The sequence below is a fragment of the Cygnus olor genome, chromosome 1 (genome assembly GCF_009769625.2).
Source record: "Cygnus olor isolate bCygOlo1 chromosome 1, bCygOlo1.pri.v2, whole genome shotgun sequence".
Classification (NCBI taxonomy): Eukaryota; Metazoa; Chordata; class Aves; order Anseriformes; family Anatidae; genus Cygnus; species Cygnus olor.
In genome coordinates, this window is record NC_049169.1 from 91655998 (window position 1) to 91682630 (window position 26633).

At 36.3% G+C, this 26633-nt stretch overlaps 1 protein-coding gene across 8 annotated transcripts in view; it reads left to right on the plus strand.

Annotated features, from left to right (window-relative positions):
- CBLB (Cbl proto-oncogene B) overlaps positions 1 to 26633 on the plus strand; it is a 135082-nt gene that overhangs the window by 81571 nt on the left and 26878 nt on the right. For all 8 annotated transcript variants that reach the window (XM_040569307.1, XM_040569324.1, XM_040569334.1 and 5 more), the window contains 6 exons: positions 3232 to 3353; positions 5451 to 5588; positions 8141 to 8228; positions 10644 to 10775; positions 15082 to 15285; positions 23858 to 24043. In XM_040569307.1, coding sequence (XP_040425241.1) covers positions 3232 to 3353; positions 5451 to 5588; positions 8141 to 8228; positions 10644 to 10775; positions 15082 to 15285; positions 23858 to 24043 — 870 coding nt within the window. The remainder of the gene's footprint in view (positions 1 to 3231; positions 3354 to 5450; positions 5589 to 8140; positions 8229 to 10643; positions 10776 to 15081; positions 15286 to 23857; positions 24044 to 26633) is intronic.

The window sequence follows — 26633 nt, forward strand, 5'->3', positions numbered from 1 at the left end:
CAGGCCATTGCTCTTTTCATTTGTTACCATGCCTGGTGCTAGGAAAAGGGGATCAGCAGTACTGATGTAAGTAAAGAAAACTGGTTAGGATTAACTTCAAATTTAACAAAGAAGCAGAGAGAGAATTTTTGCCAAACTGATTACCAACTTGTGCAATAGTTGTGTAAGTATTCAAGTGAACTTGCACTGAACTTGGTCTCAGAATCTCTCCCAGAGGTTACATTTTACTTCTTGAGTTTTAAACTGCTTCCGTAACTGTGTGTGCATACACCCACAGAGAGAAAATCCCAATTGTTGAAGTAATCAAAATACTGTTTTGCCAACTGTGGGTTGTTACAGAAAAGCTACATTTACAATTATGCTTATTCACAGAAGAAAGCAAGTCTACTTTCTGTGGAGATCCTGTAAAAGTGAAGTTGCTCCCCCTGCCTCTTCCTTGTATGCATGCACAACTCTTAAGTGCTGTTTCTCTGAGCAGAGATAAATTAGCATGGCAGTATACGTGGATGCTTTGAAGAAAAGGAATTTCATTCCATCACTGTTAACATGTTCAATGAAGTTGTCCTTTTATGCAACTATTTGTCTAGGAGAACAAATGTACCAGTCTTTTCCATTTTAAAATTTCCAGTTTTGCAATATGTTCAAGTTCTTGCCCTTTGATTTTCAGTCCTACTGTCACGTCATCTTCATATAGCAGTAACGGGATGCTCTGTAGAAAGTCCAAGCATTAGAGGAAGATACTATCTGCTTAAAAGCTTGATGGTTGTAATCAACCAAGGAATTTGCATGTATTTTTTTAATGTTTATTATACAGAAATAATTATATAGAAATAATATACTGTTACCGTACACTATGAACCATATAGTGTACACCATATTGCACATATTACCACAGTCCAAAAAATCTTCAGAGTACTGAATGTTTGATCATCATTTTTGACTTAATTCCACAAAATTGGAAGATTGTTGTGTTTTTGTGAGGAAGTATCAGCGCTGGTTTGGCAAAAGGGGAAGAGTCAGCTCCCTTTTTTCTTTAGTTAGGGTAACAAACATTTTTCATGTGATTAAGCCTCCTCACATCCATCTTCAGTGAACATGTAGAGAGTGCCTGGTAAGATGTGGTGTTGCATCTACGAAAGCAATTTTTTCTCCTTTGTTTTGTACAAATTTTCATATTTGCAGTTTCTTATGGCCTTTGTGCTGAAACCTTACTGTTCCATTCCATGTATCTGGTTTGAAGAAGTGTTCATTCTGAAATAAAAGCCTTCATATGTTCTTAAATAATGGTTAGGGTTTGCCTAGGGAATGTATCATAATTACAATATGATTTTGTTATTTGATATTTTGATATGATATTACTGTTACAAAATTTTGCTCAAGTGCATCACGTAAAAAAGTATTTCATCTCTGCATTACTAGTCTTTAGAAGTCCCTTTAAAAGGAATTTGCAGGGCACACAAGAACACAAGTTTTTTCTCTGCTGTTGCTTACCTTCTCTTGCCCTGATATTTTGAGAAATACATTAAAACCAAAAGTACTCTAAACCATTGAGAGGCAGTTTCTTGTTTTTCCAGTGATGGCTATGAACACTTAATATGTTTGTATTAATCCACTCCTTAAAAATCATTCTTTTTTTACGGTAAAAAAATATTTTATGTTCTTTTAAGTAATAGCATATCAGGCATGTTTCACCAAGTTTTCTGAAGCATTTGTTATTCAGGTCAATAGAGTTGCTGTTGATGTTTATTTGTTTTTGCACTCTAATATCTTTATGGTAACTGAAGAAAGCAATAAGTAGAGAATAAGAAAAGGAATGACAGCTCCAATAAGTGTTTTTATTAGGCTTCATGTCTTAGTGGTACTTATCATTACCTATGAGAGTGCCTCAGAACCACTCAAGAATAGGCTTAGTTGGGTTTTGATTAAACCACCCCAGAGCCGTACTATGCAGGTTCTCACTAAACATTGTGCTTAATATTTTATGTGGCTATAAACAGGAGATCATGTAAATTCAGGGTCTTCACGATCTTTATCCAAATATTTATCCTTGATGTTCACCAGTGGTATTCCTCAGGGCTCAGTACTGGGGCCAGTTTTGTTTAACGTTTTTATCAACAGTCTTGATGGAGGGGAGCGAGTGCACCATCATAAGGTCACCGATAACACCAAGTTAGGCAGGGTTGTCGATCTGCTTGAGGGTAGGAGGGCCCTGTACAGGGATAGACTGGATTGATGGGCCAAGTCCAATCCCATGACATTCAACACAAGGCCAAGGGCCAGGTGCTGCAGTTGGGTCACAACAACCCCATGCAGTGATACGGGCCTACAGAAGAGTGGCTGGAAAGTTGCCTGGCAGTAAAGGATCTGGGGGTGCTGGCTGACAGCTGGCAGTGTGCCCCAGGTGGCCAAGAAAGCCAATGCCATCCTGGCCTGTATCAGAAACATGTGGCCAGATGACTAGGGAAGCGATTGTCCCTCTGTACTTGGCACTGGTGAGACTGCACCTTGAGTGCTGTGTTCAGTTTTGGGCCCCTCACTACAAGAAGGATAGTGAGTTGCTGGAATACAGTCAGAGAAGAGTGAAGAAGCTGGTGAAGGGAATAGAAATGAAGATAAATGAGGAGAAGCTGAGGGAACTGAACTTGTCTAGTCTGGAGAAAAGGAGGCTGAGGGGAGACCTCATTGCTCTCTTACAGTTACCTGAAAGGAGGCTGCAGTGAGGAAGGTGTTGGTCTGTTTTCTGAGACAACAAGTGATAGGATGTGAGGAAACGGCCTTGAGTTCTGCTGTAGAGGTTGTTTATATTGGATGTCAGGAAGAATTTCTTTATGGAGAAGGTGGTGAAGCATTCAAATGGGCTGCCCTGGGAAGTAGTGGAGGTATTATTCATACCTCCATTCTTGGAAGTATATAAGGGTCATGGGAACATGGCACCAAGGGACATGGTTTAGTGATGGGACTTAGTAGGTCAGGTTGATGGTTGGACTAGATCTTGAAGGTCTTTTTCACTCTCGCTGATTCTGTGATTTTTGAATTTATTTTTTTTTTGAAGGAATCCTTGCAACAAAGCTGAATATGTAGAACAGTCTTCTGTACTATTAGACCTTAACCAAAAGTGTAAACTTTTCAGCAGAACCAAAACATTTTGTGTCTTTTTAATGAATTGGCTTGAGTTTTATTAGAAATATGTAGCTAACTGGCTGTATCTAATTGTTTATCTTCTCTTTTTAGCCATGGGGTTCAATCTTAAGGAACTGGAACTTCTTAGCTGTGACACATCCTGGATACATGGCATTCCTGACATATGATGAAGTGAAAGCGAGGTTGCAGAAATACAGCACTAAGCCTGGGAGGTGAGAGGATTGGCTGATTACTGCTTTCCAAATAATCTTGCTGTCTCTAGAGCTACATAGTTATTCTAGATCAATATTTCTATAATGTGTGATTCTTACATTGTGATATTGAAGGAATACTTTTTTAACTTTTTGATTAGATGGTGAATCAGAGTAGTAGTAGGTTGTTTTCTTACATTTTTTTTTTTATTTGGGATTGTATTTATATCTTCTCTCTTTTTTTTTTTTTTTTTTTAATAGTTTAATACTAACGGACAGAATGGCCAGTTTCAGAAAATGGTTAATTTATAGATTTTAAGACTTGGGAGTTTAGTAACCATGATGTATTTTTTACATCATAATGCCTCTACAATTCTACGAAGTAAAGCAATATTTATTAGCACATGTAAATATAAACAAGTACAAGAAAACAGGGGAAAAAAAGAGTTTTCATTGCTTTTCACTTCTTCTGAACTATGTGTGACAAGCAATGCATTTTTGGAAATCAGGTTTGAAAATATAACTTACTTTTCAAGATGTGTAGAACTGTTACTCACTAGTAAAGCAAAATTAATTGTAGTCTAGGTTTACCTTTCAGTTCTCAAGCTTTGTTTCCTAATGTCTAGGTCTCTAAATTTGTTTCAGGACCACATGTATACATAATTAGAGTTTGTTACTTTGAAACTTGTTAGAGAAGTGTAGCAATACCTTGAGATATATATACTATATATACATTCTGTATTGGTTTCTTCTGATTATTTTTTTTAGCAAATAAACCGTATGTTAAGTCACCTATCTGTTCCAAGTGCGTGTGTAAGAATCTCCTGGTTCCAGTCCAATAATGATTTTAGCTTGGCACTCATAAGCGATGTTATGGAATTTAGATTGCTAGGTTGGTTTTTCAAGTGGTCACTATATTAGTATTTTCTCTAGTATTAATTCTGATTCTGTGATTATCCAAAGAAGTAAAAGTGAAATTATTCAAGGAAGTAAAAGAGAAATTATCGAAAGTTGTCTTAATGTTCTTTGTAAATAGAGAGTTAGTTTTAAGATACATTTCTGTTTAGATATCAGAAGATGACTTTCTGAGTTGCTTAGGTGAAACGCTGAATTTGTAGTGAAGAGGAGATAAAGTGGAGGCATTAGCTGAAACTGCTTCTTCAATCAGTCTAAAATATCCTGGAAATTACAAATTCTGTTCAAATAGAAACTAGTTACTTCTTCAATGTAATGCTGTCGCTGTTGAAGTTTACAAGAGCCATGCCAAACTTCATGGAGGCTAAGATTTCTCATTTAAAATTGTTTGGAAGGAAATAAAATATTGACATTAAGGAAAACTGCTGTGTAATATAAAAGTCAGTTTGTGGCATTTCAGTGTGGGATGCTTTTCTGAATGAGATTTTTGCATTTGACATGGTGTGTGACATTAAAGCGACTAGGCTTTTTTACTAAAGAAATACTGGAACATACTTTACTAGAAGAAATAATTTACTGGAAGAAATACTTTACTAGAAGAAATAATTATATCCGACATTCTTGTTGATGATCTTCCTTTTCTTCCTACTGTGCTCTCTATCTGCATTATGTATACTCCCAGATACCACCTGTAAAACACAGAAGTATTTAAATGTAAGTCTAATTGGGTTGGTATTATCTAGTATTTTCTGAAATAAAAGTGGTATTTCTTCCATCCTGTTGACCAGCTCAGCTACTTACAAAATTAACACTGGTAGTAGAACAGTTTCATTCACATTTCTGTTTCTTTTAAAGGTGTTTTCTAGTTCCTCAACAAACCTTCCATTCGTTCAGATTATTGGCCTCTGTGTGCACAAAGGGTGTATGTTGTAGCTATGGAGAGTTAATATAATACAGTATCCTTGAAAAGGTTTATGGGCGTGCCTAAATGTATGTAGTAGGACTATTCACAGTGAAAGTGAATCTCTCACTTTGAGAACTAAAAAGCAAGCAAATGAAAAGTTGGGTGTAGGGAGCTACTGTTAGCCTATTTCTGCTTATGAGGAACTGACAGTGTAAAAGATGCTGGTCTATTTAAAGTTATATGCTTATTTTGCCAAACTCTGATTAGAACTGACTTTTTATTCATCCTTTTTTATCAAGCTATATTTTCAGACTGAGTTGCACTCGCCTGGGGCAGTGGGCCATTGGATATGTGACTGGCGATGGGAACATATTGCAGACCATACCTCACAATAAGCCTCTGTTTCAAGCTTTGATTGATGGTAGCCGGGAAGGATTGTAAGTACAAATTCTTATAGTTACCACAGGTATTAAATCATGGTTCCTTGTTCTTCTGATGCTTCAGATGAGTAATTATTAAAGATCTTTAAAAGAGAAAAAAAATATATATGGTATTTGGCATTCCTTTGGAGATTAAGGACCATCCTTTTTATTCTTGTTTCCAGGTAATTCCATTAACCAAAGTTAGCCAAAGACGTATCAGATAAATTCCAGGAGAAAATAAAATTGGGCAGCTGTCACATTGATTGTTTCCCAGTAAGAGTCACAAATGCACTTAAGCTTATTGAGCAATTACTACTGACAGTTACTTGTGTGTCTAACTCTGGACAATGATTTAAAAGCTATGTAATTGCTTTTTTATATAATATGTAGCCAGCAAGTTTTCAGGTTTTAATAGTTTACTGATAAGATTTATAATTATAAGAGAATCTAAGTTTATAGGTAGAAGAAGTGCATTTTTTACTCAGTTGGCTCATGTAACAGAAAAGTATTCAGTGTCAGAATCTTTTTTCACTGTTACGTGTTTTGATGTATCCACGTGATTATAATGGGAAAAAACAAACAGGGAAATCAATCAGTCCTCAAAAAAAAATTGAGAATTCTTTTGCAAACTTCCAAATTTTCTCAGTCTGCCTTTGTCCAATAATTTTATTTCAGGTATAAGTTCATATTTTGAAAGATATCAAGGTGCTGTAGATATTGTCCTGTAAAATAACACACACTTATTATGGTAGCATTACTACTACACAATTTTCTTTACCCAAACTGGACGAACAAAAACTGAAGCCAAGGATACTAATGCTAGGTGAAGTTTTTGTACCCTACTTAAATGTAACTTTCTCATGGTGCTACTTTGCAACATGACTTTCATGAAACTGTTTCCAAGTTAGAGATAACATTAATTTCAATATAGAACAACTCCAAAATATCATTAACCTATTATTAATTTCTCACAAGATTAAAATAAACTGTTCTTGCTTAAAGTCCAGTCTGCACCTCAGATTCTCAGTGTAGATTCTTGTCGTAATATACAGATGTTCACAAACAACATCTAGTCTGCTCTGTTGGTTGAAATAGTCTATAGAGTCACTGAGCTCCACTGTGCTGCGGGTGGTGAGATCACTAGGAACACATGCAAGTATAAGGTCACTGTAAAATGGAGATCTAAAATAGTATTTTATCAAGCTACCCAAAAAGGTTATCTACTAAAGCTCAGATGCATTCTGCTGGTAGTTACACATGTGATGTCAACTTCTTTCCAGTGCTTTTATAAATGGATGTGGTGGTTTTACTCGGGTGGGCGGCCGAGCTCCACCACAACCGCGCTCTCACTCCCCCTCCTCAAAGAGGATCAGGGAGAAAATAAGATGAAAAGGGCTCAAGAGTTGAGATAAGGACGAGGAGATCGCACAGTAATTATCGTGACGGGCAAAACAGACTCAGCATAGGAAGATAGTAAGATTTATTGCCTATTACTAACAAGCTAGAGAAGCGAGAAACAAAGGAAAGAAACCAAAAGCACCTTCCTCCCCATGCACCCTCTTCCACCTCCTCCCCCCGAGCGGCGCAGGGGAACGGGGGAATGGGGGTTATGGTCAGTCTATAGCGCTTCTTCTCTGCCGCTCCTTCTCGGTCACTCTTGTCCCCTGTGCTGTGGGGTCCCTCCCACGGGATGCAGTCCTTGGTGAACTGATCCGGCGTGGGCTGCCCACAGGCAGCAGCTCTTCAAGAACTGCTCCAGATATGGCTCCGTACCACGGGGTCCATCCCTCATGAGCGAACTGCTCCAACCTGGGTCCCCCACGGGCAGCAGCTCCTGCCAGGTCACCTGCTCCTGCGTGGGCTCCTCTCCACGGGCTACAGGTCCGGCCCGGAATCTGCTCCAGCAGGGGTCTTGCACAGGCCGCAGCCTCCCTCGGTGCAGGTCCACCTGCTCCACCGTGGTCTCCTCCACGGGCTGCAGCGTGGAACCGTGGTACTCCATGGGCTGCAGGGGGACAGCCTGCTTCACCATGGTCCTCACCACAGGCCACAGGGGACTTCTGCTCCGGCGCCTGGAGCACCTCTCCCCTTCCTTCTTCACTGACCTTGGTGCCTGCAAGGCTGTTCCTCACTCCTCTCACTCTCCCAGCTGCTGTGTGGCGCAGCGTTTTTTTTTTCCCGTCTTAAATATGCTCTCACAGAGGTGCAAAACAGCATCACTTATTGGCTCGGCTCTGGTCAGCAGTGGGACCCTTACCAAACATGGGGCAGCTTCTAGATCCTTCTCACAGAAGCCACCCCTCTGGCCCCCTGCTACCAAAACCTTGCCACGTAAACCCACTACAATGGACTTTAGCATGTAACAATATATGCATGTAGCAGTTCAGTTGCTCCCAAAAGGTGGCAAAGATGGCTAAGGAAAGATGATTTTATTTAATGTCTGCTGTAACTTATTCTGTCCCTTTAAAAAGTCATAGGTATTCTGTCCATTTAAAAAGTCATAGGTATTATTTAGCTAATAAAGCTAAATATATGTGCATATTTATACTAATATTTTTGTGATGCAGCTATCTGTTTCCAGATGGACGAAGTTATAATCCTGATCTGACAGGTTTATGTGAACCCACACCACATGATCACATCAAAGTCACACAGGTATATTGCACGTTTTATCAGTTACTTTGTGATCTTCGCTTCTCTTACCATCTCAACTAGTAGTTACAATAAGTTTTATTAAAATGTGAAAATGAATAAATGAGAATGAAAATATGTTGTTGATAGAAGAGCTCAGATGAAGAGCGGGTTAATAATCATTTAAACTCTAGAGCTAATGGTGATACAGACAGCATGCCCTGGAAAGTTTTGCTTATTCTAAGGCTCATCTGCATGAGAAATTTATTAATAGTTATTAATTTTTTTCCATTATTTATGTCATAGGTTTATGTAGCTTAGAGTTTTCTGCTAATATTAGATGAGAATATGGAAATGAAATCAAGATCAGATGATAGTTTTTAAGCCTGAGTAGGAATACTACATTATGCTGACAGATCCCAGAGGAAAAGTGTCGTTCACTTGTCACAAAAATACCGGTTCCACGGTCTGTCTTGTTTCCTCTTTGTCCGTTGTCCAATTTAAAAGAGAGATCAGGGAAAAGTAACAGAAATAAGTAAGTGCCCAAAGGGACTCACTTTCTAGACATTAGAATATCTAGATGTTTTTGTAGTCTTGTTAAGTGGTGATGTAATATACTAATGTGCAGATCTTTGATATTCAAAGAATAAGAAATAGTTACCACAAGATGTAGGCTTAATTAAAAATGGTGCTGATACTAGTGGGTGTAGGTATACAGTGCAGAGCATTTCTCCTGACAAAAACATCCAGAAGACTTGAGGATATGTTCAAGGAGAGCAATCAGACTAGATACAACTCTTTAAAGCCATACTGTTTCAGCTGGTCTTCCATTTCTTCAGAGCACAGTGGGTGACCTACTGAATCTGCTGTAATTGTGCACCCCACCTCCAGAAATATTTTAGAAAAGAAGTATTTGTTGCCATCTATGGTATTTCAAGGAATACCATTATGAAAATATATCTCCTAATTAAGAGAATTCCTAAAACAGTTGCTGAAAGAAAACGTGAGCATGTCTACCAGTCTGATTTCCCTCTTTTCTATCCAGATTCAGAATAGTAAGGAAAGAGTAGTACAGAGATACCAGATGTGTTGCACAAAAAGGTTTTTATAGCCTTGTATCCTTATTTTTTTTCTCAAAGAAAGGAAAAGTAGCTTAGACATTCTCAGTGATAAAACCCTGTTCTCCCCAAGCAAGTCATCTTGAATTTTGAATACACTAAATGAATCCAGTTGATTCTGAACTTGTAGTTATGAAGAAATCATTATTTAATGCAGATGGTAGTTCAAGAGAGTCTGAAATATGTGAATATTGCCTTAAACAATATCTTAACTGCAGTAGATTAACACTGCCACTAAGAGCTGCTTAAACTATTAAAAGATACTATAAAACTGGCTCCAGGGCCAGATTGCTGCAGATGGATTCTTTGCAAGAGGTCCGCTGTAAGCATCTTTAGTGCATACCGGCTACAGCTACAAATACAGTGTGTTGCTTTTCTCTTTTGCCTAGCCTCTTCTCCACTCCCTTTACTGGGCAATAGCTGCTTATTTTCCAGTGATCTGGATTTTTCTTATTTCAGCCTTTCAAAATTTGTTTTTCCAAGACTAATAAAGCTTCATAGAAATGTGTTTGATTACCAGTTCCCCAACAATACACTTCCAAAATCTAGAAAGCTGTTCTAGACTTGAGTTTTATCTACTATTTATTCCACCTGAAGGAGTTCTTGTATCTTACAGTCAGTCTTGTAAGGATACAAAGTGCTGAATGATCTGTGCATGACAGTTGCCATGTCACCTTGAGGGGATATTCATACCGTACTTCATACAAGGGTTATTTATTTCAGTGGATCATACTATATCCAAGCTGTAGGTAGAAATCCCTCATTTGTCAGTTCTTAATCCGGTACATTTTATTAGTCCTAAACTCATACTTAGAAAAGGAAATCTCCATTCAGTTCCCCTTCAGCACTTAATTTCTCCCTTACCAAGTTTTCATTATCTTTCTCTTACTGCAACCAAGGAAAAGCAGGATGTATGCCTTGCATTAATATAGTACTTACATGTGATAACTCTGTAGAAAACCTAATAGTCACGGATTCATTATTTATTTTATTTGTTTACCATATATTTTTATGGTAATTTTTTATATATTTATATGTTTATTTTAATTTATATTTATTTATATAATATATTATACATTATTAATAATTTGATAATTTAATATATTACCATATTGTAGGTTTGAAGAAGTGAAAGAGTAAGCTGTTTGGATAACCTTGGTGTGGCTTTTAAGTAGATCAATGTCATTAAATTCCTTGACTAATAAATACAGTGGATTGAAAAACAGGGGATTCTGATAAATTTTTGTTACTTGTGGTGTTTAAGTATATTTTCTATGAACAAATCACAGTAAAGAAATAACTAGTCTTTGTTTTGTTACAGGAGCAGTATGAATTGTACTGTGAAATGGGTTCCACTTTTCAGCTATGTAAAATCTGCGCAGAGAATGACAAGGATGTGAAGATTGAGCCTTGTGGGCACCTCATGTGCACTTCTTGTCTTACAGCATGGCAGGTATACTCATAGCTCAGTTAGTAGAGAAGAGGATGGATTTCTCTGTTACATCCCTGTTTGCAATGGGGGTACTCTGTTTTACCTTTCCAGGTGCTCAATAAGAGGCTTCAAGTGCATATCTATTTAAAACTATACACTTTTTAATTTTGTGGACTAAAATCTGTGAAAAACAAAGTTCCAGGAGTCATTAAAATCTAGACGTGTAGGTTTGCCAAGACCATTTGCTGACTTCTGCTAATTGGGAACTATATCCAAAGCACAGTATCTACTCAGACAGTGAAAGCTGGGCTCCTGGTGCCAATTCAGCCCCACAGATCACTTCAAGATGTGTTCAAATGGAATAAGTGGACAAGTAGCAGCTGAGAATGGATAACTGACCAGACAGGGTTTTATAAGGAGACAGAATGCTTTCTGTGGGAGAAGGAATTAATCTATTGTACAAATCATGCAGTGGCCTGTGAAAAATAAGCTTGCGGTTCCTATGTTTCATTTTGATAACATGTAAATTGCTAAACCACATAGGTTAAGATGGTTGTTGGGGTAGGAGATGGAGTGAAGAGAAACTGTGATCTCACTGTCACTCACAGAATATCCCAGAAAACGCAGAGGCTTCCTGGTAACGCAGGTTGTGGTGTTTTGTCCGTCTTGTTCATGAACATACCAGTCTGTGAGAAAAGGGAGGACCGGTACCTTTAGTTCAGTGCAGTTAAACATTTGACTTGAAAATTAAAATCAGAGGTCATTCCTCTTTGTAGCTTCAGACTTTCCCTAATAGGTCCTTCTCAAACTGAGTATGCTTTACTGCCATTCCATGCACCCTTCTTCTTTTGTATCTCTAGTTCATTGGGAGAAATATGTGTAATCCCATTTGCAGGCAGCGTTCTGTCATGGTTAGACACAGCTCTTTGGATACAAGTGTAGTGAGAAGAGGTTTAATGGGTTGCCCGGGGAGGTGGTGGAGTCACCATCCCTGGGGATGTTTAAGGAAAGGTTGGACGAGGTTTAGTGGGTGATATTGGTGGTAGGGGGATGATTGGACCAGATGGTCTTGGAGGTCTTTTCTAACCTTTATGATTCTGTGATTCTAAAAGTAAACAAAAGCCATTACTCTGGTCCATTTTTGACCTGGTTTTAAATCATTTTCTCTCAATTAATAATTTTCATTCTCATGTTTGGGACATGGCCCCAAGTACTATAGATTTAATTTTTTTTTTTTCAGATTCCTTATTAAGGAATTATCATTGGCAAGCCAACACGATGAATCAGAAGTATCTTTTGTTTTTTTCCTCCATCAGCAATAAAGCTGGCTGAAAAGGATTCCCAATTTCCAATTTCTTCTTCTTTCTGAAATTTAGGTGTGATGCTCCAAACACAAACCCTTCAAATTTCCCAAAGATGAGAAATTCTGATAAAATCATGTTTTAGAAATACCTAGATAAGAATATTTGCTTCATTGCTGAGCAACTGATGACTTGGAGCAATATTTCTCACTTCAGGAGTACCTTTTTTCCGTTCTTACCAGTTTCAATCTGAATGACAAACCTAGAGGTCTGACTATGTTAATCTTTGAGTTAAAAAAAAAAAATAATAATAATCTGAAATTCCGAGATCTGTAGCTCTTTGATTTTTGTTGTTTGCTTGCTTGTTTGCTTACCTTCTTGGTAGAAAAGAATTGAAAATCCTTGTACTTTTGGTTGCTGGGTGTCTCATATCATGGTAGCAGCATGTTCTAGTGCTGAGTCAGTGATGTACTCCAATTCTGGAGACTCAGTCTAATGTCCTCTGTACTTTGGCCAGTGGCTAGGGATTCAGGAGGAAGACGATAAAACATTTTAGGCTTAGAGAACTGACGTTTTTGAAAACATCAAGCTTTATCAGAACATTGCAACCAGCTATAATTGGCCAGGTACATTTAAGATTTCATTACAAATTTAACTTTCATATACTTAGTGAGACAATGAAGAAATATTGCACTGTAACAGCGTCAGCTGTTGCAATCTTCTGGGCTAGTGTTTAATTGCCAGCATAATGACTCATTAGACATGCCTCAGAGGTCCAATACAGATGTTTTCACTAAGCAGAAAAAGTGTGTTATTTAATAAATTGGTAAGCAGCATCAGATCTGCATAGAATACCAAGGATGATTCAGTTGTTCATCTTTATGGAGATCAGTTTCTCAAATAAGAGTTGGTTTAACAATCTTCCTTTTGTATTATGCAACAAGAATAGAATTCATTTTCTTGCAAAGAAATATGTTCTCTAAAAACTACAGATTTGGACTTGATTATAAAAACATATGGACATATATGCTGCAATGTGATGTTCACAATAACCAGTTTCTCAGTGTTCTAAATAATCTTTATAATCTTTCTGGGGGTATGGACAAAGATATATGTATTCACACAGATCTCAGCTCTCAGTTTTAATTTCTGCTTCTATTCATACTGTTGAATGTGAGTCTGATGCTGTTATTGGATATTCTGTATGTTTTAGTGATGCTTTTGAAGAGAAAGGAGGGAAACTGCTAGTACAGAACTATTTGACAACACAGATATAAGACAGCCTTGCAAATGGAAAGCTCTGTGCCTTATCTATAAGGCTGTTTTAGAAAATGAGCCTGTAAAAATTTGTATGAGTAAGGGAAGACTTCCATTCACTTGCAAGCGATTACTTCAGTAGGTCCATAAAACTTGGATACATGCTTTGAGGTAATTGTAAGTGATATTGACTGGCTCTTTGTAATTAGGATGCATGACTGCTAAAAATAGGTTACTTAGATATTTACATACAAAACAAATCCAGTGCTAACCCTGTAAATAGACATGATTGTAGTCATGAGACATCATTCATCCTTATCTGGCTTTGGGATACAGTTCTTCCACAAAACTATAGAAACACCTGTCAGTTTAGTAAGAGCTGTCAAGTGTTCTTATCAAGCATCAAGAAGAAAATAATGGTAGAAAAAAATCTGCCCTTTGAGAAATCAAAAAGCTATGCTTTCTTGATGACATTTCAGGACAATTTGCTTTAGACATTTGGTAGGTAGTTTGATTTTTTTGCTCATTATAGAATTGTAGAATGGTTTAGCTCAGTAGGGACCTTAAAGACTATCTAGTTCCCACCCCCAGTATCTTCTTAGCCACCTGACTACCTGATTCCAAATATGATGCAACATGACTTCTGAATTCAGGTTGAATTATTTTGATCTCTCAGACCCTCAGGGTCCTTTTGGATGTGTTGTTTCTTTTTTTTGTGTGTGTGCGTGTGTGTTTTATAGTTCAAATCAACATTGTGCCTTAAATGGAAAAAAAAACATTTATAGGTGCTTGTATGACTTCTCTATGATCTTTTTTATTGTCTCAATCATTAACGCTCTGAAATATAATTTAAAGGTCTTTTGATTACTTCTGATGAAAACAAATTTATTCCTGAAATGAACAAAAGGAATAGAAACATGGCTGCTTAAAAATCATTCCACACATTATGCCATTTAGAAATTAAAATTTAAATAATTCTTGTTTCTGATAACATAGACTTATAGAATGAATCATTTACATTGGAAAAGACCTCCAAGATCAAGTCCAACCATCAATCTGACCTGCTATATCCAATCACTAAAACGTCCCTTAGTGACATGTCTAGACTTCTCTTAAATGCTATGTGAATATAGTTCCTTGTTTCACATAATTTATTGAAAATGTAATTAAGTTATGTTTTGTTACTTACACATGTCAAAAAATGCTTTCAGCTTTAGATGTTCTGAATGTATATTGCCCAATGGTGGAAATGTTGCAGCCATGATGGACAATATGTATTTTGCATTTTCTAACTTAAAATGAAAACCAAATATTTCATATTTAATATAGAAGATATATAATAGAATGCATTATCCTTGTCTACACACCTCACCTTCTTTCCTCTGAAGAAATATGAAAATTGTGATCCTAAGAGGCAAGGTGGTATTGCCTGATCTATAATACTGAGACAGTTACGATTTTTGATGCTTTTTAGAGATAGCAGTTACTTTTTGATTAGTTATTTTTAAATGGAGCTTAACATGTGGAAGACAGACAGCTTTAAAAATACATTTAAAAAAATACAGTCATTTTACTATTTACTATAGTGAAATATCTATGGAACTGTTTCCTGTTTACTCCAGTGTTTCTTTACAAGCTCTTAGAGACACTGGAAAGGGCATTTTTATATAGAAAGATAGAGATAGTGACCTTATATTTTATATACTTTAAAAAGTACTTCTGTTTTTATTTTTAATAATATATGTTGTTGTGTTTTTGTCTTGCTATAGGAATCTGATGGCCAAGGCTGTCCTTTCTGCCGCTGTGAAATCAAAGGAACTGAACCAATCATTGTGGATCCCTTTGATCCAAGGGATGAAAACTCTAGGTGTTGCAGTATTATTGATAGCTTTAGTATGCCCATGCTGGACTTGGATGACGACGATGATAGGGAAGAGTCTTTAATGATGAATCGCTTGGCTTCAGTCCGAAAGGTAAAATTTCAAATATTGTACAACAGATAAAGCTATATGTTTCTAAATGAAGCTGCGGATGACTGTAAACAATGATAGGCTGCATTTCATGCTGAAGGTTTCAGCAACTCACTGAAAAGTTCTCAGGCTGAAAAAGCAAAATGCTTTGATATTGCAACAAGAAAACTGATGCTGAGTAAGAGAAAAAAATCCAGATTCTCAACTGACGTGAGCAGAATTACCTGTTTATAATGATGGAAGCATGAGTTTGCACTAAATTATTCTTAACCAAAATATGCTTTATGGACAAGTCTGTCAAATAACACAAAATTTCATGTATACAAATCTATTATCAGTTTTCTGCACTTGTGTACTTGTATACACATGCACCAAATGTTTTAGGATGAAACATGAATTTCTTGATTGGTAATAAATATTAGTGCTTTGTAAAGGTGACTTGGAACCCAAATCATATTGCACACAAATGCCTTTTTATCACACCTCATGTAAGTTTGTCTATATTTTTTTCTGTAACATAAAATCCATTTTAGTATTCGGTACTTTTAGAGGTAAAAATGTATCTGAAATTATTCATAGTAATATTGTGTTTTGGAATGGTTTTGTTCTCAAAGTGCTATATATATTCTGTTCCGGGATCTTTAGATATTTGGTTGCAGATTTAATCACTGATAAATAAGCACTTTCATCAACAAAATTGTACTTTGTTGGTTGATTTCAGAGTTCACCACTACATTTTAGGTTTCAATAATACTGTCATGGGTCATGCAACACTGAATTTTACAGTGCATTTTCTGTATTTTACCTTTTACTAAGGTCATCTAGATTGAATAGTTGACTTGAAATTAATTCTGTAACACCTGACTCTTCAATTTCCTTATCATTATATTTGTTATTTAAAAAAAAAGTGTTTTGCCCTCATATCTGAGAGTATCTGTCAGTTAATATACATAAGTCTGATATCCTTGCTAACCTCTTAAGTCATATGAATCATTCTTGTGTTGTGTATTTAGTACAACATGGCCTACTCTTGGAACAGTTTATCCTCCTGCCTGGACTTAAATTGCAGTCTGCAGCCAGACCTTCGTGAGATAGCCTTGAATTGATGGACTTTTATAACACTATCACTTCCACGATAAGGCAAAAATGCATTATGCTTTTATCAAAAGAAGGAACAGTAGGCTTTAATATAAGAAGTCTTGTTTTCAGTATCTACCAACTGCTTGACTGCTTCGGTTCTTGCTATTTTTGTCATTAGTTTCATTGTTCAGTGGAAGAAACCTAATAATTATCCCTGAAGTTTAGGAACATTGTTTCCCACTCTGTTAGCTTTAAGTCCTTACTTGAAAATCCTGAATTATCAAGTCATCTGGTGATTTTCAGCTGCTGTTGTCTTCTTAAACCTGTTACCATAGCACAGTTATGCTTTCAACCTCACCACCAAATGTGAAATGTCATTATTTATATACAATTTTTGTAAATAATGCCTTGTCTATTTCTTTTAATCATCATTTGTTATTCTTGTCAAATAGTGTTTCCTCAGAGCCTGATAGAAGAAATTCTTTTTTTCCTCTCTGACATTTTGTCGGATTTTACCCCTTTTGAACTTTTCTCTTGTTTCTTGTTAATGCTGTAAATATAAACATCGTACTGCATAATGGCTGTGTTGTAGAGTCATTTGATTTGTTGAAACAATGGAGATGAGAGGACAAAGAGAATCATTTAGTTCTTGTAGCCAACTTAATACTGTTGTTACTTTGTAATCTAGTGAACATATAGGTCGATTCTTATTTTAATTCAACAATTGTTATATGCTTTCTCAACGTAAAACTGTTAACCTTTGAAAATCAAATGGGCTGATTTTGTCTCAAATCACCTTTCTAGACCACGTGGTATTGCTGAGAAAACCTTGTTGCAGCGTATCTGGCTAATACCAAGTTGCCATGTTAAACCTGATAGATGAGCAGAGTTCCAGGGACACCAGCTCTCTGCTGAAAATGACTGTAGGGCTTCAAGACGTATTGCAGGAATTTGCAAATCAATCCTTATTGTCTTGAAAGCCTCAAAGGAGAGGCATTGTTAAAATGTTTCTAAGCTTTTACTTCTAATTTTTGCTGCCTTAGAGACATTTACTTAGAAATATGTTCACAATGCAAAGAGTAGTTGCAGTAAGCTCATTTTAGCCTACCTTTCGGAAGCACGCACAGTCATGTTCATCACTGATTAAAGGGCCTGGCTGGGCTTTTTATAAGTGAGCTCTTTAGACAAACTGAAAAGTTAAAAAAAACAAACAAACAAAAAAAAACAACTACTTTTTGAAATTGTCATTAACGTGTAAAGAAGATTATAACTTTATCACCTGCTGTACCTCTATGAATTATGGATATCACAAAACTACCAGCTGTGCACTTTATCACTGTATCTCTGAAGCATACTCATAAACAAAAAGGGGTGCCTGAATTAAATCCCTGGGGGACCTCAGACTTGAATCTGCTTTAAGGAAAAAAATAATCACAAAGCTAAGTATCTATCCTTTAATGGAATGAGTAAATGTATCTACTTTAAGAAAAATGAATCATTCTTGCTAGGTGTACACAGTAGCAGATCAGCTGTATCAGAGGCTTCAAGGAAACCCACTGCAATTAGTCTGTTTATCTGCCTCATCAAGCAGCTTATTTTTTTAATTTCCAAATTGTCTTCAGATAATTCGTTATGAAACAAAGACAAAAGAGTGGTGCCAAAACCTCTGCTAATTGTCTCATCACTGAGAAATTTCCAACACTATGGTATCAGATTAGCTAATGCAGTTATTGCTTGAAGTGTTCTTTTTCTCAGTTCTGTACCATTTTTCCTAACAAAGCTTTGCTAGCCTCACGTGTTAGGAAATGCACATCAAAAATCTGCAGATTACAGGTTCAGATAAATGTTTAAAAACGGTGTTTCTAATTTTAAAGAGGGCATTTGAATGTCAGACTATTTTTATTATTCCATACTCTGTAATATTCAATTGTCCTGATAAATTAAGCATTAATTATTTGTCACTTTACCTTGTACAAGACCTGACTTTATACGCTTCTTTGGAAAGAAAGAAAACAAGGAAAATGCATAGTGTAGAAGTCCTTGTTAAGAGATAATAATTTTGAATTTATAAGTGATAATTATTTGATCCAAATAACATATTGATACTACATGAAAACAAAGAGGAAGGCCCTAGCAGTATAGGAGACTGAGGTTTTCAACAGCTTAAGGTGAATTAACATTCAGTAAGAGCAATTTCTTCTAAAACTAGTTGAAGTTACCTTGTCTGGGAAGTTGACAGCTTCCCTGAAATTAATTTCCTAGCTGTCTGAGTGTCCCAAAAATTGACTTTGATTCAGACCATTACTTAAAAATCATTATAAGAAGTTGTCAAAGCAGAAAACCACTGTTTGTCATTACTAGGCTTCTTTCAGACTTAAATCATGTCAAAAGAACTTGGCTCTCAAAATATGGGAAAAGACTGTTTTAACACACACACACACACCCATTTCCCATATTATTAAGGTAACTTCTGTGGTAATGATTGTTCTGAGGAAAAAAAAGGGCACGTATTAAATAATAATGTTTTGACTTTTTTTTTTTTTTAAAAAAAAAGACTTCAAATATGTATCCAGGCTTTCCCTTCAGCTGCATGCTCTTAACCTATACATACATGTGAATTCATAGAATCATGGAATATCCCAAGTTGGAAGGGAACCCCAAGGATCATTGAGTCCAACTCCTGGGTCCCCCCAAAAAAAACACCCAAAAAATCAGACCATGTGTCTGAGATGGTTGTCCAAATGCTTCTTGAACTCCATCAAGCCGGTGCCATGACCACTGCCCTGGGCAGCCAGTCCCACTGCCTGACCACCCTCTTAGTGAAGAACCTTTTCATAATACCCAGCCTGAATGGTTTATAGGAACTTAGTGAACTCATACCACACAGATAGTCCTTATCTGCTTACTTCATAGTATTTGAAAGAGGAATAAATGCTGAGGGGCAGCGTGCTTCCCTTCATTAAAATATTTCTTACCAATTCCCTTGGGCAGTCAGTGTGGTGCTGACTTCTCACAGCTTTAACTCCATCTCCCTGCTTTGCATGCATTTTGTTGGGTCAGCACAGGAGAGATCAAATAAGGAACAAGCCTATCTATGTAAAACTTGTTTATAGCCATCAGTGCTAAGTGATGTAACTTTATATCCTTGTACAAATGTTCAAATCCTGATTATACTAATCTACCTAGGTCACAACATGTCCTAATGAGAAGTAACAGAAATGTGAGTTACTCTCATCCGAGTATAAATGAAGAAGCTTTAGGGGACAACGTGAAAAATGAAAAGTCCATTTTTGGTATACAACTGATTGGACCTTCTCAGACGTCTCATTATGCAATCTGTAAATTAGTGAGTTAGTTCCAGCAGCACACTTGCAATCAGGATAATATTCCAGAGTCAGGCAGTTGGTGGGGTTGTGTTGAGCGTACTTTGAGCATGTGCCTCTCTGGCAGAAAGATGTTTGAAACTAAAACTCTAGATTCATTAGCCCGACTGTTAATAATTCCATTAGACAAAGCTTCACTAGAAATTGTAATCAATGTCAGAAGAGGCTTAAATTCATAACCACTGGGGGCAAACTGATACCAGTATTTCCCGGTAATAGATGCATCTGATTGAATGATGCAACTGTGCACCATTCTGCAGCCCAATAGTGAAGTAAGTCACAGCTGCTTGTCCCTTGGCAGCAGTCATGCCTACCAGATGAAATCCATCTCCTTAGAAAGGAGTCTGTGTTCTTTTCCTTAATTACATCTTTATTGCACAGGTCTGTGTTGCAGCAGAGCCCCTTTGCATGCTGAATTTCTGTCTTCTGTCACTGCCAGTTCATTTGTATTAGTTTGTGTCTTAATTGCTTGCTTATCTTTTTCTCGCTGTGTTACTCTCATTGCTCCTTTATTTCCACTGAAAAGAAAATGCACAGAAATCTCCAATAGGTGACAAGGACTAATTTAAATATTTTCTGCTTAGGGAGTGTTTTTGTTGTGGTGGTTTTTGTTTGGTTTTGTTGTTGGGAGAGGTTGTATTCTGTGCTGAAAGATGTAGTTATTATATACCTCTATTGATGCCCCAGCATCCACATGAAACGCAGCCGTCGTCTTGGCCAAGCTGTCAATGAACATCAAACAACGATGCAGCTAGGCAGGTTGGGTGGAGGACATAAAAATATGTTTTGTTTTATAATGGGAATATGAAGGAAATCTGATGCTGAACGCTGACAAAGATCTGTTTGTTGCTGGGGGATATTATTTGTTTGATTTATTGTTAGTAAGCATAAATCTAAACAAGGAAACATAATTTTTAGTTTCTCCCAGCAAAGCATTCTCTCGTACTTCAGCACCCAAGCAGTTACGTGGATTAAGCTTCCTTGTAGGGCAGAGTAGCTGTTATTTTTATCAGCTGTTTTCTTTCTTTTTTCTTCACGTAACTCATAAGTTATTAACTTGTTGGCCGACATCAGTTCCCTTGCATCAGTAGGCAGTGGTAGTTCATAGGACTTAAAGATTATTTTGCTCCTCTGAAACAAGGAATTGATGTAAGCTTAAAATGAAGGCCTTTCGCACAGTTAATGCTTTGAAAAACTTCCTTTTCATTTTGGCAATTGTGATTTACCATCTGTGGAATACGGTGGGTAGAAGTAACTAAATACCAAATAAATACGGACCAGAAAGTTTATCACATAGATGAATCTCCTGTTTCAACAGAATTAACAACATGATAACTTTTAACGATTTTGAATTTTAAATGAATTTGCATATCGCTCTAGTTTTTCTAATTTGCCATTACATATTAAGTCTGTCATTTAGCTACTTGTTTCCATAAATCTCAGAAGAACATCAACCCCTAGCAGGTTTTAAATGTGTTTCTGTCCCTGCTGGAGCTGCACTGTTGTTATTGCAAAAACACGTGAGACTGGCGGGCTGGGCTGGCTCTTTGAGGGAAGTGTGTATCATTTTCTCCGTTGATTCCTTAGAGCAGAACTGTGTAAGAGAAGGTTTTAGTAGAGAAACAGTGGTGGATATTCTTAAAATGCTCTCAGTAAAATTTTGTTCTTTTAGTTGTGGGTTCATGTAACTAGTGTGAGAGCTGAGACTTTGTTAGGTTGCTCTCATTGGAAGTCAAGTTAGTTTATGTGATCACACAACAATTTGAACGCCTGAAATTCCAAACAAATTTTACCAGTCCAGTGCTCTGTTTTCAGTATTTACTGTTTACTTATTCTTTGTTTCCAACTCCTATTACATTTAAGATTGTTTTAGTTCTTCTGCGGCAATTCCCAGCTGTCTGAGGAACAATATGTTATGCAACACCATAAATGTAGAGACTTGCTACAGCACTTCCTTTTATGTTAAATAATTGTATTTTTTTGGAAACGTGAGACCTGCTTTTTTGGTTCTATTTCAAATGATTTGGGAAATAAATTCATGTTCTGTCTGATGCTGAAGCCAAAGGATTGAATATGTTATATTACATGGCTCTTGGCTTTTAAGAACGCTTGGTGGAGGTGTAACTGAACTTTGAGAACTAATGCTATTCAGCGACGCAGTGTTTATTGTGCTGTTTAACTGATGGATGCTTTCTGTTAAGGAAAATGAATTGACATTCAGTTTATAGTCAATTTATAATTCTGGTTGCTCAGGCATGCTTGTGAGACATGTATCTAGCTTAGTTATTCAACTAGTTCCCTTTTTCACAGTGTTCAGTGAGGCTGAGCACCTCGCTGTCAGTCATGTGTTTACCCTCATGGCCTTCCAGTCAAGGTCAGGGACATTCACCAATTAAAGGAAACAAAGACAAATTAAATGCTGTATTCAAGCGTTTAATATGAACATTGTGACTACTTCTTCACCGAAGAGAAGCTTGGAAACTTCTGGTAGCCATGAAGAGCATGAATTTTAAATTGCTCTGTCTTTTGAAATTGAATGTTTAGTTGCAACACTAACCTTATACCTTTAGACCAAATAATAAGACTGTAATGTCACCAAAAAATCATTCTAGCAATGGAATTGAACCTCAGCCTTCTAGCTCTTCAACACCTCTTCACTCCTCCCTCTCATTTTTTTTCTCACCATGTTATCCAGTAATACCATGGTGGCTTCTATTTCTGATGGAAATCTGGCAGTAATCCCAATTTTGTTTAGAATAGCATATTGCGCCAAGATGTAGTACACAGAGTGTTGAGTAAGGAGTTAGGATACTAGATCCTTTTCCTGGATCTGCTTTCGAATTTATGAAGTTGTCAGATTCTTTAATATAGTCAGTATATGTAAAGAAAGATAATGATGACTTTTTTGCCTTGTTCAAGAACTGCCTAGTCCCGTCCCCGTCATCAGTATGGGTTGTACAGTGTTGGTGATAAGAAGCTTATGATCAGAAGGGAAAAGTTTTGATCAGAGTGATTTAGCTTAGAGATGGGTGCATTTTTGTGAGCAATTTTATGTGCTTTGTTTAAGAACGTCTTCTTAAAGCCTCTATAAGCCAGATACGTAGTGGTAATACCAGGATGCCTCAGTGCACAAATGCCCGGAGTCCGATGCCTGCTGTGAATGTCTTCCAGCTACCCTGTCAGGGAAAATGCAGAACATCATAAACATCCAGGTTTACTTACAGTACACTGATACAATTGCAAGGGGGTTCACAGATGTGCCTTTAACTTATTTATGCAAAAAAATAAATTGTGTGTTAGAACTCACCCAGATGAGCAGTTACAAAACTGGTTGCAAAAATGGGTGGAGCCTAGAATGAGGGGTTGAAATCTTTGGTTCTCATTGTTTTACAGCATACTTTCTTATTTTTAAATAGTTAAAAAATGTATCTTAAAAGAACACTACTAAGCTTCCACTGTGCATATGAATTTGAAAAAAAGTCAAGAAAAAAATCATGATTTGTCACTTGAGGAAGATATTCAGTCTGCATATCAATAGCTTAGTATTTGTTAAAATGGTGAGCTGAAGTGTCCTAAAATGATTTTTCTAAGTCAGCAAATAAATGAGGAAGGAAATAACTGCTTCATCTACTGGCTTGCTGATGATTTTGCTTTTTTTTCCTGAGTTTTCAGAAAACATGCATTCCTTTTTCTGTGGAGGTATAATGTGAATATGCCTCGCAGTTAGCAGACAATATCATGGGCATCCAGCTTTAAAAAGTCACACACAGAATTTTGATAATGAAGTACTCTGTATTAATGAAAAGGTTATCAAGAGCAACAGTACTGCCATAAAATCTCTCTTTATATTTGTGATTGTTTCTTTTTGTGGGGCAATGATTGGAATTTTAATCACAAGTTAATGTGGTTTTGAGGTAAATGACTTTTAGACTTGTTTCAGTTATCAAGAGCTGAGTGCCTATGCTGCTGTTAACTAATAGTAGCGAGGGTGTCCATTATGTTAAATTACTATTAGTAAATACTTTTCAGATATCAAATGTCAAGTCATGGAATGAAAGTTGTACATGTGATCATCAGATAAATTTTAATTTTTCTTTTTCCTGTCTTGGAAGTGCAATGAGAGGCAGAATTCACCAGTGACTTCCCCGGGATCTTCCCCTCTTGCACAAAGAAGAAAACCACTTCCAGACCCCCTGCAAATCCCACATCTTAGTCTTCCACCTGTACCTCCTCGTCTGGATCTCATTCAGAAGGGAGTAGCACGGTCACCATGTGCAAGCCCAACTGGGTCACCAAAAGTAAGTCTTATTGACCATTATTTCTGGATTTATGCGTATTGAGAAATTCTGTATGATTGTTTTCAAGGTGAGCTTGCTTGTTTTGGAATACTGAATATTAGGAAATTTACTGCATATATTCTTTTGCAGGAATTTGTCCAATAGACTTTTAATTCCCCATAGCTTAGAAAAGCTTTAGATTAGATCCACATTGATTAAGTCACCTAAAGACTCTTATCTCCTTCGATTGACTTTGGAAATACCTGTCTCTTTGCATAATACCTTACACAATCAGATTATTACAGCTACATGTGTTGGTCAAATGAGACCTGTTAATCTGATGGTTTTATTGCACTTGATTATGCTCTGACATTGACATCAGTTTGACACTGCTGTAATGGATCAGTTCTGTAATAAACCCTGATTCATAAAAATAAATAGAAATAAAAATTTCCTGAAAATAGATTTAAAAGTCATTATCTCATTAAAATCGCATGTTATGCTCTGATGATGACTTATACTCACTTCCAAAGTACCCCAACAAGAAAAATACGTACAGATACCCTGCTTTCAAAACTTTGTGGCATATATTGTGAACTGTGTTTTAGGGGGAAATATTAAAGATTCTATAGTTAATAAATTGTATGCTGTGTTTTGTGAAACTAATGATACTAAAGAGTGATTTTTTGAGGGGGTAAGCATGAAAGAAAACAGCTATATTTGTTTCTTTCTGTTATGAGTAGATCATTTGTTGTAATTGCTGTATATAGATAGGGAATTAGGTTATATTAGGTCTAAAATTTTGATTTTAGGTGGTGAATTCAAATTCAAGTTTAAAACATGAGCTGAAATCTGTGTGCTCATAATATATATCTAGTTTGAAGTACCATGTTTCTTTTTTCAGGTTTTTACCTCAAGGTTGAAAATCAACTTTTCAAAGTTCTGATGGCTTATAATTTAGAAGAGAAAATAGAAGTTAGAATAGTTTCTTTATCACACTTCTTTAATCACTTTTTTATTTTATACAAGGGAAATTATAGCACATTGAGAAAATAAGCTGGATGTCTGGCACATCCATTAAAATGTATTTTACAATAGACTATTTGCACAAAGTTTGTGGCTTTGAATAAACAAACAAAAAGAAAATCAGAAATACCACTAATATTGCTCTAAGTTTTTCAGTGAAATTATTTCAAAACTAGTTTTTTTCCCTTAAAATTTTCCTTTGCATATTTAAATGTTATAAATATATAATATTTTTGGAGTGCAAGGGGAACAAGATGGAGGACAACAAAGAATTGCAATTGCATATTTCAAAACAAACAAACGGACAATTTGTTCTACCAAAAATACTACTTCAGGCAAAAAAAAATTTCTTTTTCTGTAATAGAAAACAGCTACAACAAAAAATTTGGACCCAACTGTTTTCTTGCTTCCTTAACAGTGAAAATTAATTAGCAGCTTAATTAAATACTTATTTAATATACTGTCCTATTTATGTTAATAGACCTGCCGGTAGAATTGCTAATTTTAATATAAGGAACATGTTGAGGTGCTGCCCAAAAAATAGTGATGGGCAGCTCTCAAGTGAATTGAGACCAAATAATATTCTTCCTGTAAAAATTTCTGTGTCCTCACTCTCTTAAACTGGTAATATTATGCAGAGTCCATGAAAATTACACCTTCCGTGAGAAATAATCTTGTATTTATTGTTGTAACTGCTGGTAGGAGGAAAACATTTCCTGAACACCTAGAAAAACCTGTCTCAAACATAATTTCATAAAATGCTTTTAGTAATTCACTATTAATGAGAATATTTTTTGTTTGTTTGTATTTTTATTTTATTTTTTATTTCTGCTTTTATAAACTATACAGTTCTTTATACGTTTTCTTTCTGATAACTTGGTTTTCAGCATTTTAGTATCCTACACTTAAGTTTGAAAAACATTTTAGCATTTATGGCAGTTCAATTCTGAGAACGGAAATCACTTTCTCTGGCAAAAGTTGTTTGCAGATGAACTAATTGCAAACAAATACATTATAAATATGTTACTTGAAGAATTAAACTGTGGTTCAAATTGGCGTCAAACAACGCGTATCATGTAAAGAGTGGAGTCATCCCTTGATATATCAATGAAACCAAAATATTTGTTTTCTCCTTCCACTTGTGTCCTCATCATTGCTTTTTTTGTGCTCATTCCATGTCGCTAAGTCATTTGCCTTTGGATGTGATCCCCCCCCCCTTTTTTTTTTCCCTGCATCAGAAGGTCTGTTTTTCCTAGCATTCCTTAGAATCCATTTCAGCAGCTTAAAAAGTGATTCAAAGGAAGCATTATGGAAACCAGAGCAAAGGACTCTGGAAAAATGCTATCAGCCATATAAATCTGCCTCAGCCAATTGTCTTTTTTCTCCTCCTGCTCCTTCCTTGGGTTATTCATGCAACAGTAGAAATGGCGTTATGCTTTCTGAAGAGAGACCAGGTAGTCCGCATAGTGAAAAGACAAGACTAACATTTAACCTACTGGCAAGTTCTCTTCTGATGCATTGAAAATATCTCAGTTAGGAATGCTAAAACTGTATTTGATCATGAAAGGAACATGAATGCCTATAT